Raw genomic sequence first — 16,845 nt, forward strand, 5'->3', positions numbered from 1 at the left:
AGCACGACAATTAGGTATGAGTGAATCTTCCATTTGTACAATTAGAAGCGAAAAACAAGAAATCTGTAAAAGTTAACCAAGTAATATCTAAGCAAAATGCAAAAATTAGGAAAATGGAAGCTGCTTTTGTATTGTGAATTTAAGAAATCATTAAGAGGGGTTTTGACATAGATGGAAACGTTATAAAAGAACTAGTGAAGCAACTGTATTGTGTATTTAACAATATATAAGAATAACGGTTTGATCACACAGCATACATCTTAATTTTCTTAAGTTACAATCATCATTACTGGATCTACTGTACATTACAACTATAGTGCATTTCTTTTTCTTACTACATACTATACGCACCGTAGTGGCTTATTTTATGTCTTTTTTTCCCATTAATCATTGAATTTGTGCATCGTAGCAGTATTTTCTGTGGAATAAAACGTTATTTTAAAAAAATTACAAATAAAAGCTCAGTTTTTTATGTAAGAAACAGTAATGTATAGTTAAGAAATGGTTTTTAACAGTTTGAGGTTGTGTTCACAAGTGTCTAAAATAATTGGGTATGTTTATAAAAGTTTTTACACATACCCTTTTCCACAACGCGAAATTTCAACCTACGCGAGTGGTCTTGGAATGCATCATTCGCGTAAGTCGGGACTCGACTGTACACTTGGAGAAAGAGGGATGGAAAGAAAAGTAGTTCGTTATAATTTTATTTGTTAGAATTTGTAAAAGATAACTTTTTTCAACTTTAGGATTACTCTGGAGATCTGCTGCGTACTCGCAGACTCCGCAATGCGAGGAGGGGGTGGGGGGAAACCACTAAGATGCCCATGGCCCGAGAAACCAAAGAATCTTTTTAAAAATAAATCGAACAGCTAAACACCTGCAGGAACTGATTACTGAATAGGCCAACTAGGCTGTGGCCTAGGACCCCCGATATTTAGGGGCCCTCAAATGGCTTAAACTACTTTAGTTTGCGGCTAAAATTATTTTAGCCAATGGATAGAGTGTGACTACAGGGCCCCTCAAAAATGTTTTTGCCTACGACCCCTCGATATCTTAATCGGGCCCCTAATACCTTTGCTGAAATTTTAAAAGTTAAAAATATGTTTTAGCAAATCTTTGAAGGAAAAACGAAACTCAACGCATATTAACCCAGGAGCAGTTAAACTGTGCAACTGTGACGTTTAAACACATTTTTAAGTAGACAAAAAAATATATGTACGGAAAGCATGAAAAATCCACGAAGTTTTAAAATCTCTCTTCAGGGGTGCCCAACTAGGGGGGTCAAGGCGCAGACTGGGCCATTGAAAGTTTTAGGGGGGTGGTTTTGAGGGGTATGTTTTACTTTTCTGTAGGGGCTCTTTCTTTGGGGGGGGGGTCTTCGTGATATTTAGGGAGGAGCGCCCTTGCTCTTCCGGGGTTAGGCACCGCTTAATCTCTTAATGATAGTCTCATCAGTTCTAAAAGGATGAAAACAAAAATTTAACTTGATCAAAAAATTGATGTTAATGTTTTGTATATCTACTTATATAAAAGGCACACAACACCTATAATCATCCCAGTTAATAAAGGAATAAAATGAAATTCAAAAAAAAAAAAGGTTTCAAAGCATTCAAAAATTAACTGAAAATGCCGTGAAAACTGGTCGAAGTATTTTCACGAATGTTTTGACCAGTTCAGGTAAACAAAAATTCTGTGAATTTCGGTTCATCACAGACCAGAACCTTAAATGCCATCAACATCAACATAAATGAAATAAAATTAATTAATGAGACAAAAACGAATTCAAAGAAAATTTCAAGCAGACAACAGAAAATAAAATATTTGAAAGAAAACCCTCAAATCGAAAAAACATGCCTCAAACTTATAAGAAATACAGAATGAAAGCTAAATCATTTACCAAATCAATATGAATTCCATACAATGTGAATACTTTTTTTTTTCAAAACCAAGATTTACAGAGGGGAACAGTCATTATTAGAATATTGTTAAGTCCTGGGAAATTCTTGTTTATTTGCTTATATAACTTAAAATTGAAATGGGCATCCAAAAAATCGGGATTTAAAGTCCCACATAACTACTCAAAACCTTAAAATAATAATAAACTTGTAAAAATATTTAAACATATGAATTCAAAATGTAAGTAGAAATATTAAAGCATACAAAAACAAACAACAATCACTCTTTTAATTTCGTTTGAGCGGGGGGGGGGGGGGCAATTCAGTGGGCGGTTAGGGGCCCTGAAGTTTTTTAGCAGAGAGGCCGAACATTTCTGTTAGGGCCTGTAGGCGATTCCTAAGTTGCCTATTTGGTAATCCAGCATTGTTTACGGGACAAATTCAGAGAATTTAAAGCCCTAGGGGCCCTTAACCTAAAATTAATGTTTGCCTCGGGGCCCCTACCTGGCTTTAATTAGGCCCAGTGTGCTATTTGTATAAACTAGAAAGAGTGATCAAAAGCATCCCGGACAGGGTCTAATTAAAGATATAGGAAGGTTCTAAGCAAAGATTTTTTGGAGCCACTATGCAGTCAAATCTTACTTTTAGTCATTACCTAAAACAACTTTGCCCATTGTGGGGCCCCTAAAAAGCAAGGGTCCTAGACAACAGTATAGTTGGTCCATTCAGTAATCATGCCCTGATCCTGGCAAAACGTATAAGGAAACAGATTGAAATAGTTACAAGGAAATCAAAGAATTGTAAAATCATTTTTTGCTACATTTTTTTTTGCTTCATTTGGGGGCCCTTTCTAGCTTGGGGGCCCTCGGCGATCGCCGACTAGCCGACCTGGCCAGTCCGAGCCTGAGTATTACTCTCGTTAAAATCTGATCCGCTCCCTATCGTTTATACCGCTTAGTTTTATACAATACACACAAGAACTTATTGTTTACATTTTGAACTGTGTGAAATCTGCTAACTTTACTTCGGTTTACATATTTATCAACAAATTTTTAATTTTATTAAACCTTAGTAATTCAATGCCTTTAGACATCCAAAACTCGTGGCGTACTTTTAAACTAATAATATTAGATAAATGCTAAACTCAGTGCTCAATACAAAATAGTCATTAAAAATGGAAAATTAATACATGCCAAAATAATTCTTAATTTCATTTTCTTTCACCGCTGAAGGAGCTTGATCAGCAATTAACTTAGCTAAACCCTGAATACCCATCTCGAATGTAAATTAGTAAACAAAACTTTCAGCAGTGGTTCAAATTTTTGACATTTACTACTCATGAATTTTTCGCGCCCAAAACGCTTTCCATTGCGAGCCAGTGAAGCAGTCACGGTTGCGCCCAAAGTAATGGAAGAGTACACTTATTTTTATTTAATGTAAGTAAAGATCAAAATTTCATTAACATTGAATACGAAAGAAATAATTATTTTATATGACTTAAATTTTCTTTATGTAGTGCTTGATTTCATTTAACTTAACTTTAGAGACGACAAGCGTGTGAAGAAGCACCGGCACTTCCACTTCTTGCTATTTGTTGTCTTTCGTCGGAGTTCTGTTGTGCTTTGTCAATGAATTAATGTTCTTCCTTTAAAGAGCTAATATCATATCCAAGCAGATGACTTGTGAAATTTTTTTTAGTAAATCATGAATAAGCAATTTCTATCAGAAAATAATTCCTCACAAGTTGTTTTTAAATATTTAAAACAAACGACTATTCATGGACAAACTTCTGCACCTCGGGTGGTATGTGACATACTTAATATTTTTCTTCAGTCCAATTAAACTATGCATGGCTGCTGAAATTGGAAGAAATTTTAGAAACTTGATGTTTTAGAAATATAATTTAGCTTTCATGCCAAGTAACAAATATGAATAAATAAATTAATTAAAAGAAATTAAAAAGTAATGCTGTTTTCCCCCTTTTTCTCCCCTCGCTATTTGATCCAATCCGTAATTTTAGGATATTTTGTGGAATTATATCTCTTTCAAAATAATTTCGTCACAATGTAAATTTAGAGTTTTGGAAATAAATGAAGAAAGTTGAACCTTGAAAAAGAGGTTAACTGAAACCCTACAATTGCAAATTCATTCTCTAAAATATGTTTCCTTATAGCAAATACTGGAATGGACAGAACTTTTAAAAATTTATTTTTCCTTCATGCTAGATTTCTCGTAAAAATAGAATGGACTATTTTCATTATGCTTCTGAGTATCGTTAGTCTAAAAGCAAAGGGTGTCTTTAATTTGTATTTAGATAAATTATTAAGATTTTAATGAAGAGAAAATAATTAAGAAGAAAATATTAGGATTTTAATGAAGATTACCTATAATGAGTAGTTATAATTGAAAAAAAATCTATTGTCCCATTTAACACCACCAATGAAGAGAGGTTGATTTGAGATGAAGCATTTTATCTTTGGGTGGAATCTATAAATGCTAAAACAGATAGTATATGCTGTACAAGACAAGATTTACATTCATGTTTCCTGCCTACAAGAAACATGTATTGTGCTTAATTTTTAAGGCAGAATAATTTCTATAACATCTGTAATTAGCAATGCACGATTAATATATTCTGCATATTGAGTCATGTTTAAAATTCTTGTTATAGATTGTTGTGTAATATAGTTGGCCGATTAACAATGACAACCTAACTCAAACTCAAATTAGATCTTATGGGTAGGCAGGGGTGTCCAAACTTGCATTTTTTGAAGAGAGAACCTCTCAATTTTCCTGATAAAGCTCCAAATCTTTCCTGACTGTCAAAAGACAGGTAAGCACACATATGTATATATAACTAATGAGAAAGAATATTCAACATTAAAAATTGCAATATGCCAATATTGTGTCTCAGATAAGGAAACATTTTTGGGGGTCACAGTGACTTCCCACCTGCACTCCACACAGATAGTGTTCAATGTTTCAGTGTGATACCTCCTTGTTTCACTGTGTCATTAGTTTTGCAAGAAGAGAGATCTTGCTTCAGTATTTCATGCTGTTCAAAGTTAGGAAATGCCTTAAAAGCTGTCTTTATTTCGTAGTTTGACATTGATTGTTGCAATGCATTATAAAAATGCATTGTTATTCTAGAGTTAATAGACCTACTAATGAACAGTGTTAAAAATAAAAGCAGCCTCAAATGTATCCGCACATGGCGTGCATGCATGAGTCTATATTATCTCCCTATGTTTTGCAGTAAGTTACCACCCTAAGCTAGGGCTAAGGCAGAAATACTTAAAATGCACCAGCCAGCTCAGTTATTCAAATCTGAGGACTGCAGTTTTGTGCTTTTTAGCACTCATCAGCCCGGTATAGGAACTAACTGAGCTGGAGGCGAAAAACCTCTTAAAGGAGCCAAGAGAACCAAACAAACTGTTAGCTAATGTAGAATTAGCACACTATAGGTTTTCCACCTCCAGCTATTAATTCCTATTCCGGGCGATTAGTGCTAAAAACACGAAACTGCAGTCCTAGGATGGAATAACTGAGCTGGCTGGTGTATTTTATGTATTTCTGCTTTAGGGGCCCTGGCATAGGGCGGTAACTTACTGCAAAAAACAACCTAGGTATCATTTTTAATAAATCGAAAACACTGAGTTTCTATTAAAATACAATATAACTTTGATTTAACAATTTCCTCAATTTGGGGATACATTTCACTGGTCCGGATCTGACTGCATTGAATGTCTATGCTCCTGGATTTAACGATATCCTAGGTTTAACAATATAAGTTTTTCCTGCTCCTTGACAATCGTTAAATTGATGTTATACTGAAAATGAAACAGCTCTTCAGAATACAGGGTTTAAGCTGGATTCAAAAGTTCTTTAACATAAAAGCTAAAATTGATGGAAAAATGTTAGCAAAATGCTAAAAATGTTACACATTCTCATAGATTTATGTATGCCTCGATGTGTTTCATCTCCAGTTAAAAATAAAATTCATATTTCATTTGTGACATCTTTGAAGAAATAAGTACAACAGCAATTTTTTTTTAAACATAAAATAAAAAAAGAAAACAGGATTGGTGTTTAGAACGTTGCAGTCTCCTCCTCCTAATAAAGCAGTTATTGGGGGGACATAATGCTGGATAAGACTAATAGTTATTAAACTTAATTGTAGTTTAAACATCTTAGCTAAGATTTAAAAAAGATTAAGTTGATTATCGCCATGCATGCTTCTTCTCTAGGATCATACATTTCTTCTTTTTTTTTATATAAATTTATTTATTTTTTATTTGAGCAAAAAAGCGAAAATGCATTGATTTATTTTCACAATTCAGATAATGTTTTTGCATTATGCCAAAAATGCGGCCGTGGCAGAAACCCTGTCAGGATAGCACACGATTATTTCTTTTTAAAACCTTGAAACTTAAAGAGGTATTTAAAATGTATAAAAAATGTTTTTCTTGGTTTGAAAATCTGAGTACTAAAATGAAATTGATTGCAAAATATCCCTGCATATTTCTAACATTTCTCTATTGAATGTCTGTTTCTATGAATTTTTTTTTCCATCATGACATGAATATGTAAGATCAACAATTCTTTATTACATAAATATTGGTTTTTTGCCCTGAGTTAATGGGGACCTGTCATTGTACTCCAGTGGTTAAGAGTACTATATTTTACTTGGATGACCTTTGTCCATGGAACAAGGGAATAACTCTCCACTTCTCCTGTGCTTTATGGCAATCCAAAGGCTTCACACCAAACGGCGGGGAGTTTTTACAGAAAAGACATTTGAGCCTGGGAGGTTTTGACGCTTGATTGTTCATAACATACATTTTGCCCTTGCTCAAAATTTGACAATCATCATCAATGTAACATAATACAAAAGGCTATGCTTTTGTTAGATGGGCAATATCATATTTGTATGTATAAACATTTTTAAATTTTAGTTCTTTGGTTAGCCTCTTTTATTAAAAAAAACCTATTGCTAAACTTTTCATTAACTTTATTTCAAAACAATTAAATTCACTCAGGGCCGGATTTAGGGGAGGGCAGGCGGGGCTACTGCCCCGGGGCCTCCACAACAAAGGGGCCTCCACAATTAAATTTTTACAAACTATCCTAACTTTCACATGTCAAAAATATCGGATATATACATATATATCAAAATGTTCGAATATCTATCAAAGTATCGGATATTTTAGAAAATATGATGATCTTTTCGAACCCTGATTAGGGGCCTCCACTTCTTCGTTGCCCCGGGGCCTCCACACTTCCAAATCCGGCCCTGAATTCACTAGTTTGTAGTGAATTTGTCCAGTTACTATTTGCCATTACAAATGTTGTATCTTTTTGAATTATAGGTTCATCAGCATGTACTGAATTTAGTGTTCTCAGAAAAAAAAGATGAGGTTGAAAAATTGTCTTGTACTGCAAGAAAATTAGAAAGACTTCTGCATGAGATGCACACAAATGAAAAAGCTGTTCTTCAAGTTTTTTCTGTAAGTATCACAATATCTGGAATGACAGTTAATTTATCTTGATTGTTCAAAAATAACTATTATAGGGGAGGTGCACCAAACACAGAACCTCAATTTATTTCCTACTACTTCATTAATATTTAACATAAAATTGTTTATCCAGTAAGGAAACATGTTTCATATAGTTGCTCCAAAATCCCTTAGTCCAAACTTCACATGAAAAATTATTAATAGCATTTTTGAATTTAGTAAAAAGTGACCCTTGTATTTATGACACATAATTATTGTAGTGGTGCAAATTAATGATTGTTATGTCATTGTTATCATTTGCATGTCCCACCTTGCTTTGTATTTCCTTTAAGTTTTGGTTAATTTGTGTAATTCCTTCATGGTGTTGCAATTTTCCTGAATATTAGAGTATAATTGGAACCCTTCATAGATAAAATAACCCTTCAACAAGTATCATCAAAGATAGTCTAAAATTTAACATTTTTAAATTTTGGAAAGTTAGTACGTTTATTTCCTTTAACATTTCCAACAATGGCAACAATTGTGATTTTTGACATCAATTTTGAAAGTTTCTCCATGAGAGGACCTTAAACTTTCTCCAACTATCTCCTAACACAACCAAAGATTCATTAAAGCTGGATTTTTAATATTTCAATTACGAAAAATTCCCAGTGGCAGTCCTAATAGTCTTTCCTCCTTTGACGCTAAAATTTCACTTTTTAGGGCCTTATCTTTCTTTTAAAGCAATAAATTGTTCAAAGAATTTGATTATAAAAAACTTTCTTTTGTTTTACAAATATATTTTATATTATAGATCTGTCATTGTAAAACTTTCTTTAGAAATTTGAAGAAATAAAGGTGGGAGTCTGGATTGTGGAAACTTAGAGTATTTGCCCTAACTTAAGGATAGAGGAGGGGAGGGGGCGCAACAATTAGCCAGCACTTGAATTGCCCTCTTCTCAACAAATGCTGTCTCTACGCCAAGTCCCAGCTGCCCCTACTTTTAAACTTTCCCTAGTTTGTAAAAATCCCAGCCTTCGATTGTTTTTCAGAAAGCTTACTTTTGGTGAGATAGAGTTTTTAAAAATATTTCAAATGAAATGCAGTTTCAGATCAGTTGTAATGAGCTAGGGGATTTTTTTTTCCCTAGAATCTTCAAACTCAAATCCAGGAAGTGAGCCTTAGAGATTATGAGAATGTAAGGAATTCAAACAGTGATGCAACGGTTTTGTTAACGAGACTTGTTATCGAAGATACAGCTGAGGTAAGACTTTTACCATTCCTCTCTAAAAATTGGTGTTTACATAGTTCACTGACTAATTTAAGGAACTATTGTTATTATTTTCTTTTCTACTGTTTGTTAAGCATTCGCTTTTGCGTGAGATATTATAATTTATCTGTTACTTAAGTTAGAGTGCCAGAACTTATGCATATGAGGGTTTCCACAGCATTTTTATTAAAAACAAACAAAATATAGAGTTGTGACCATGGAGGGTAGATGGAAAGGGTCCTTTAACCTATTCCCTTCTTTTAACATTGTCAAAAGTTGTCTAAAAATGGGTTCTTAGAACTTTAGTTTCGCAAAAATTACTGGAGAAAAGTCTCTGAACCTCATCCATCTCCTAACATTCCTTGAGATGATCTACAATCGAGTTTTTACGACTTCAATTATTAAAGTGTCCAGGGGAGAGTTCTCCATATAAAGACAAAATATGTAGAATCGTGCAGGTAATAAATTGTTTGATTTTGAACTCGGTTGTTGATTATTTTACAATGTAGTACCCATTTTTTTAATGCGTGCTTATGATTTTTCCATAATTGTATGTAAAATCAACTACTTAATAAATGCACAACTTTTCAGTAAAAAGGTGCAAGCACTTGTTTCTATGTTTTTATAATTATGCACCTATTATCCTTTAACTTATTATTTTATTTTATGATCTAATTGTTTCTTTTAATTTCATTTTGGACTTGTATTCTTTGTAGTGGTATAATTAACAGCTTTTTTTTTTTTTGTCATTCTTAGTTCTTTTTATCTGGTTACGATTTCATTTGCATATGTTTATATTGATACTTCAAAAATATCTTTTGCTCATCCTCTTAAAATGTTTACTTTCATCATGTGATTTTTTCTTTTTTCCGTTGTTCATAGTTATCGAAATTGTCTCTTTCTATTTAAAATTTTTCAGGTTTATTTTTCCACCTAACAAAATCTTTTATCTTTTCTTTTTACAGCTGTGAGAAAATATCTAAATATAGTTTGCATTTCTATTAGTTCTTAAACAATTGATAATTTCCTCCTTGGTGTTTGGATTAATCCTCTTTTTTACTCTTTAAACTGTTTATTGTTTCGTCTTTATTGCTTTTGGCAAATCTTTTGCATTCATATGCTCACACCTTTTTGCTTAAAAAAAGTTTCCTTGTTTGAAAAAAATTTCATTATTGCTAACTTATGTGTTTATAGCTCTAACTTTACATTTTTCTTTTGAGAGCAAAGGTATTTGTTTATTGCCTTTTCAGAACACGCTGAAAACAACAGATTTGACAATCAAACTTTATTGGTTTAAAGATAGAGTTCATATTTTTTGTAGAATATACATCTGTATTTGTCATTTATTAATGTTACAATAGGTACATCTTTTTACAAATTATGTCCTTATTGCAATAAATCAAATACTTTTTTAAATTTAAGTTTTAATATGACAGACTGGATTAAGTCAGTGTAAAATTTCTCTTGATTAGTTACTGGATGTCTGTTTTATACTTTTTCTAGTATTAAGGCTATTTCACACTTTAACTGATTATGCTTTTTTTTTTTTTTTTTTTTTTAATCCAGGTACTAAAAAAGTATATTCTTGCTTACACTTTTTTCCCAAAGCCAACAGCTGAAAAGTATGGTAAGTTGATTTTTGTAATAAAAGTTCATATTTGTTTTTCTGTTGCTAAAAATATTTAAGTACATTTTCTGCATTTTGCATATTTGATAATTTAGTTTTGTTTTCCTGCATATATATGATTCTCCAAAATGCTACCAATATCATGTCTGGGGAGAATAACTCAAGAATTGTTATACCTAGACAGTTTTACATTTTAAAATTATTATAAATACTTTTTCTAATGTTATTCCATTCACTAGCAGTACCTGCACAGTGATGTCCGTGCTAAAAATTTAATGGAGGTCCGTTGAATTAAAAAAATTGATGCCCCCTCCCCCTCTGATGTGAAATGATAGTTTTTTTTTTTTTTTGTATAAAATACGTACTCACCTTTTCAAAAAAAATATTTAAATTTCTTTGGAATTTAAAACTTTTTGTCAAATGATTAAATTAGATTTGCATTTGCTTTAAAACTCTATTTAGCGAGTGAAGCGGTTTTTACTGCAATATAAAATATTTCGCCAAATAAACAAAAAAAGAAATCAAATAGTATCTTTCAAATGTAAAAATAATTCCATATCTCTATTCTGTTGTTTATCACTTACCCAGCAACCACGCTATCATAATCCATCTGTCTAACGGAAAAAAAAGAAAATGTCATACATTTCACTCGGATAAAAACAAATCAAAAGTTTCTTTTATTTCAAAACAAATCACCAAAACAATGAATTTCATAAACGCTTGCCTTAAAACAATAATCCCAGACTGAACTGCTCAGCGCCAACCGACCACGTTACCGGAACCCAGTCCTTTTGCGAGTGAAGCGGATGTTTTTTCTTTGGCAATAATAAATGTTTCGCCAAACAAGCAAAAAGGTATATGATCACAGTAGCTTTCCCGGCTTTGCCCGGTCTACCTTGAGAATAAAAATTGTGTCGAGTGACATATATTCAACAATCAGGCTTAAATAAAAGAAAAAAAAAACACCATGCAAAATTACCCTACCAAACATTGGTGACAGATATTAAAATACTTTTAAGAAATTAAAATGCAAAAGATGGATTTTGAAAGCGTAACCATGGAAATATGAAATAAAATAAGTTTACGATATTAAATGCAAACTGAGGAAATAAGCAAGGGATTCAAAAAACGTAATCCTGGAAACGTGAAAATAAAATAGTTGACAACCTAAATCAAAATGACATATTTTGAAATTGATTTAAAAACACTTATAACTTTTTTCCTTTGAAGATAGAAGCTAGTTTTTTTGACCAAAAGTCGAGATATTTCTGGAGTAAAAAATGTCGCTTTTTTCAATGCTGTCAAAAAGATAACTGTCGGACAATTCTTTCACTTTTAATTGATAGATTTAATGAAGAAAGTAGTGCCTAAATTTCAGCTAAGCCTAAAAAAGTTCGAGCTAAACACTCAAATTAATCCCGTCGTAATGAAGTTAGAGCATCGATACAAATTGCTTAGAACGCGGAAATTTTTACCCTTTACAACGATATATAATATTAATATGTGCAAGTAATTTTTCACCCCTTTAATAGCCAATAATAGGCAATTTACGTGAAATTTGGGCCTAAATTGGAATAAAAAAAGAGCTATTTATCGGATTTTTTCGAATTATAGCCTATGTTACTCAGTGAGAAGGCACCTTTCATACAGTGAAAGAATTTTTCAAATAGGTGCAGTAGTTCCGGAGATTACCTTGAACATATAAACACACAAAAATTCGTCCTCTCTCTTTATAATATTAATATAGATTTTAAAACAATAACTCTTTTTTTTTTCCCTAACGAGAATTTTGAATACATAGGAAGTTACTCTCCTTGTGTGTCCCAATCTGTTTCTTAAATATACTTCAATTATTTAAAAATTTTATACCAGCATTCCACAAATTCAATTTGTAGTATTAAATTATGTGTACGTAAAGGTGTTGAACCTGAGTTTTACGTTTTCTGTCGGACCAAGCTACTAATTATTATTCTACAGTTTTTAGGGAAACTCAGCTCTTTTTCTCATCTGATGTCATTTGTGCAGTCTAACAAACAATGGCCAGGTGTAACTAAATTTGCTTACTATTAAAAGATTAAAATTTGCTTAATTCTTTTGTGTCAGAAATATTGATAAGAAAATGAAGCAATCACCTTTAAAAAAATTAGAATCTTTAACTTTTCTTTATTGAGTTTATATATATATATTAACGTATGCCTCTGTGATGAGCATAGAACAAGGGTATTAGTTTGTTTGAATGAAATAATTAAATTTTCTACTAGGTAGTGTTATAATATTATTTTACTTTGGATTTCAAGTTGAAATTCATTAACTGCTATATAAAATTACTATTGGGGTACCCGCTCAGCTTTGCCCGTAGTAGAAAAATTAAAAGGTCATTCGGTTTGCCTGTATAATTACAAATAATGGATGACGAATTTCTCGCCAATTGGCTATGTTCATTCGTTCTCCCATTCCATGTCATGATAATTTCGTAATTTACTTGTGCATCTTATGATAATTTTGCTCCGGAACGTGTTCTTAAAATTAAAATAGAAAAAGAACAAAATCGAATTTTCGAAAAATCGCTTTGAGGTGCACACCTTATGCTACAAACTAACTTTGTGCCAAATTTTATGAAAATGGGCCTAACGGTCTAGACTCTATGCGCGTCACAGGCATCCAGACAGAGACTTTGAGCTTTATTATTAGTAAAGATTTCGAGCTATACTAATGCTCATTGACAAGCTTTATTTCTTGTAACATCCTTCAAGTGCTAAAATTAAGTCATATGTCTCGAGAACATTTTGAAGTTAAAAATTTAATTTGTGTCGGGAAATTTCAAATTGAAATTAATGTTTCCTTCGAAAACATGTTTGAATAACTATTCATTAGTTATCAGGTTTACGTAATTTTGTAAAATATTATACCAGAAAATACTTGTTATGCAATTGGTTGAGAGATGGATACATTATTTCTTGATTTCATTTATGGTATGTTCACTAATGTTACTGTAGGTGGGGGAGGGAGGCTTCCCAATTCTCGTGACATTTTTTTGGGAGGTGATAATCAAAATGGATGTAAGAGGATACGAAAAACCCAACTATTTCAAGTCTGAAAATTTTCCCCAATATGTTTTAAATTCTGTTTCATCCATAAGATATTATTGTACATTTTATTTTCAACACACAATGCATTCATAATTTATTAAATCTTTTATTAGTAGTCTATTGGATACTCTGAACATTTACTAACATTCTTTATGTAACAAAGATTGATCTTATCAATTACTAGCAGCCTGCAATGTTAGCTTATTTCTAATTTAAGTTTGTATTTTGTCAAAATGTAGACCATTAGCTCAACAATGTATATGGTCAATGATATGTATGTGTTTTATTTGGAAAATGATCAAAAATTCTTTGCTTAAATTTGAAAAAAAAAAAAAATAATAATAATAATAAAACACAACTTTATATATTTAGCAATATTTGAATAATTTTATGTATGTTTAAAAACACCTTTGAATGCACTTTTGGCCTTGCTAGAAAATACTAAAGCAACATTAGTTCATACCTCCAATATAAAGTAAAATCAGTTTTAAAATTTTAGCTAGGACGTAATTTAATATGTATGCATTCACACACTCAAGTGTTAGGTAAAGAACAATTCCGAGTTATGTATTTTGCTGTTGCATAATTTTGAAATATCCCCTTTTTTCGGGCATTAATGCACAAAGTTTGAGTGAGGGCAAACCCTCTCCTATTTTTTGCTATGTGTAAGAGGTTAATCTCTAAACAAATACAGTAGAGTCTCGAAAATCCACGCTAAGCAGAGCTCATTCCACCTTGGATTACTGAAAACTTGAATTACCCACAAAATTCTTCGAACAATATCAGAAAATGAATTTTTTACTTCCTTATAGAATTAAAAGGAATGACTCAAATTTCAACATAAATTTGCATTTGAATTACCCCTAAACGAATTTGAATTAGTCTTTTTGTCTGAACATATTCATGTGTGTAAACTTGTGGCCAAGTTTACACACATGAATATGTTTATATTGAGTTTTGACGTCCTGATTCCATTTTTAATAAGTTTTGTCGTGCCATTTGTGTCTGTGTGCGGGGTGCGTACCTCACGGAACACAAAATCAGTTGATCACATGATTTGGATCATGGATTTGTTTGTGTACTTTCCTTTTTAATTGCAATCAGATGTTACAAAAGAGCAGAAGAGGTGTGCATTATTATTTTTTCTGTAATAAAGCAATGTTAATTTTAAGGTTTCTTTCATATCAAATTATTAACTCCAAAGCATCTGCTAATCTATCTCTAGTAGCCATGAATATTTCATGCAACTTGGCGAGTGTTTTAGATATCAATTCCTTTCAATTCCTTTTTATTACTTTGTTCTATGTACTTAAAGAAATTTTAATATTGCAAAACATTTTGATTTTCAGATTCTAATGCAAATCACTTTGCTATTAAAAAATAAAAAACTTTCATGCAAAGCACCTTGAATTAAACGGAACCTCAGATTTTCGAGACTCTACTGTATTATTCACCAAAATTGAAAGTTATGTATGTACAGTAAAACTGAAATATGAATTGATTTTGTTAAGGTGTGTATGCACTTTGCTTGCCATTTATAGTGAGTTGCACAAGAGATTACTAATGTTATTTCTCTTTTATTGTTAACAGAAAGAAGAATATTAAAGCTGAAAGCAATTGCTTTGGAATTATTACATTATATGTGTATAGATGTAAGTCTGCATGAAATATTATCAATGTGTGGTGATCATTTTTGTAGTGTATGCACCTTTATTCTAAGTGTTTCTATGAAATTGGACTTTCTGTGGCTGTTCATGGATAAATGATTTGTAAGGGATTTTTCAAATAATGTTTTTATCATGAATCAATGATGCAATCTGAGAGATTGCCGGTAAGTATTATTGCAAATTTCGAAGCCTATCCAAGAATAATTAAAATACGGCTCACATTAGCTGGCTCCTATCCTTTTAAGTTTTTATGATATTCAACTAGATTTTTTTAAAATATGTCAAATCTATTCCAAGGTTCGTACGCTCCTTCAAAACTCCTCCTATACTCCTTTATTTAGGAAATTTTTTTGAAGGGCCCTTCAAACTCCTTCATTTTGGTTTTTAACTCCTTTTTTAGATCTAGACTCCATAATCGTCTTCTACGCCTATTCTTTCTAATCGTTCTCTAATTTAAAATACTTCAATCAACAACTTGACTTTGTCACAAGGGCGAAGGTATAAGAGTGATTTTAATGTAATAATTTTATATATTTCCTCATAATGATATGATTTACAAATTGGTTATAGAAGTCAAAGTTGAACATGAAATTATTATTAGATGACAAAGACATTTCATAAGTGTAGTAAATCATTCTTAAATGGAGCTTGGCTATTTTTTCAAGTTTTATGATTATTGCTTTTTTCTCCACCACACTCTCAGCAGCAAAAGTTTTGTCTAATTAATATTTAAATACTTAAAAATACATAAGTAGATGTGCTATATTAATGATTGTATTAAAAAAGCAATTGTTTAGTAAATTGCAGTTTTGACATTGTAAAAAGAGTCATCCACAAGTGATGTCATGCCTTATAGAGAAGACGGGCTCATGAAGTTGTGACATAGGGAAGAGAGAGGGTGCCAAAAAGTGACATCACAGTTATTATAACAATATGTTTATGAAAAAATATGACATGTGACAAGGGAAGGAGGTAAAGTGTGACGAAGGAAGGGGGTCAAATCTGTCGAAAACAAAGTGTGAGAACATTTAAGGATAGCCCAAAAGTATTCCTTCAAAATTTCATTTTACTCCTTCAAAACGCCTTCATTTTATTTCTGAAATTGAGTATGAACCCTGTATTCGGCTTTGAAATTTTGAAAGTAATGAATTATTTTTGTACATGTACTTTTCAAAATTAATTGCTTTAAATGTTCTTATTTAATCAAATTTTCAAAACTTTAATTTCAAATTTTGGAAAAATGCTATCAAGTTTTCTGAAAATTTAGTTGTTCAGGACAAAAAACTCTACGTTACAAGCGAAAAATATGCAAACAAACTCGGTATTTTTGAAAGAAATGCTTATACCTTCGTGAATATAAGTAATACTAGCCTGTTTAACTCCAAAACCTTGATATCTCAAAATCCGACTATTATTTTTTATTTGATCCCGAGTTATATTTATCAAAAGCAGAGCTTTCACACAAAACGCATTTTTTCTAATATCAACAGTCAAATAGTGCACTCCAAGTCTTGTGCGATATGTAGCTGAGAGAAAACTTTAAAGGAGCTTCCTGATTTTTACTTTGAAAACATCGAGAAGAGTTATTTTGTTGTGTTCTCTAGGTATACCTTTCCTTTGTTTACATTATTTTGATCGAGGAAAAAGTAAAAATCTCAACAGTTTTGATCGACAATTATTTAGACTAGCTGCGTGCCGAGCTTTGTGCAGTCTACTTCAAAAATGAAAGTTATGTCCAGTGACACTTGTTCAACAATCAGGCTTGAACAAAAAAAAAAAAGTCAGTAAAATTTTGAAGCAGA

At 31.8% G+C, this 16,845-nt stretch overlaps 2 protein-coding genes across 2 annotated transcripts in view; one reads left to right on the top strand and one right to left on the bottom strand.

Moving 5' to 3' along the window:
* Positions 1 to 3,251, bottom strand: part of LOC129225277 (flap endonuclease 1-like) — a 55,713-nt gene extending 52,462 nt beyond the window's left edge. The window contains exon 1 of the mRNA XM_054859863.1: positions 3,089 to 3,251. Within this exon, the coding sequence (XP_054715838.1) occupies positions 3,089 to 3,170 (82 nt within the window). The 5' untranslated portion in view covers positions 3,171 to 3,251. The remainder of the gene's footprint in view (positions 1 to 3,088) is intronic.
* A 240-nt stretch (positions 3,252 to 3,491) lies between these two features.
* The window catches only part of LOC129225278 (short transient receptor potential channel 4-associated protein-like), a 69,184-nt gene continuing 55,830 nt past the window's right edge, over positions 3,492 to 16,845 (top strand). The window contains exons 1-5 of the mRNA XM_054859864.1: positions 3,492 to 3,698; positions 7,265 to 7,402; positions 8,541 to 8,654; positions 10,227 to 10,287; positions 14,967 to 15,028. Of these exons, the coding sequence (XP_054715839.1) occupies positions 3,600 to 3,698; positions 7,265 to 7,402; positions 8,541 to 8,654; positions 10,227 to 10,287; positions 14,967 to 15,028 (474 nt within the window). The 5' untranslated portion in view covers positions 3,492 to 3,599. The remainder of the gene's footprint in view (positions 3,699 to 7,264; positions 7,403 to 8,540; positions 8,655 to 10,226; positions 10,288 to 14,966; positions 15,029 to 16,845) is intronic.

The sequence above is a fragment of the Uloborus diversus genome, chromosome 6 (genome assembly GCF_026930045.1).
Source record: "Uloborus diversus isolate 005 chromosome 6, Udiv.v.3.1, whole genome shotgun sequence".
NCBI lineage: Eukaryota > Metazoa > Arthropoda > Arachnida > Araneae > Uloboridae > Uloborus > Uloborus diversus.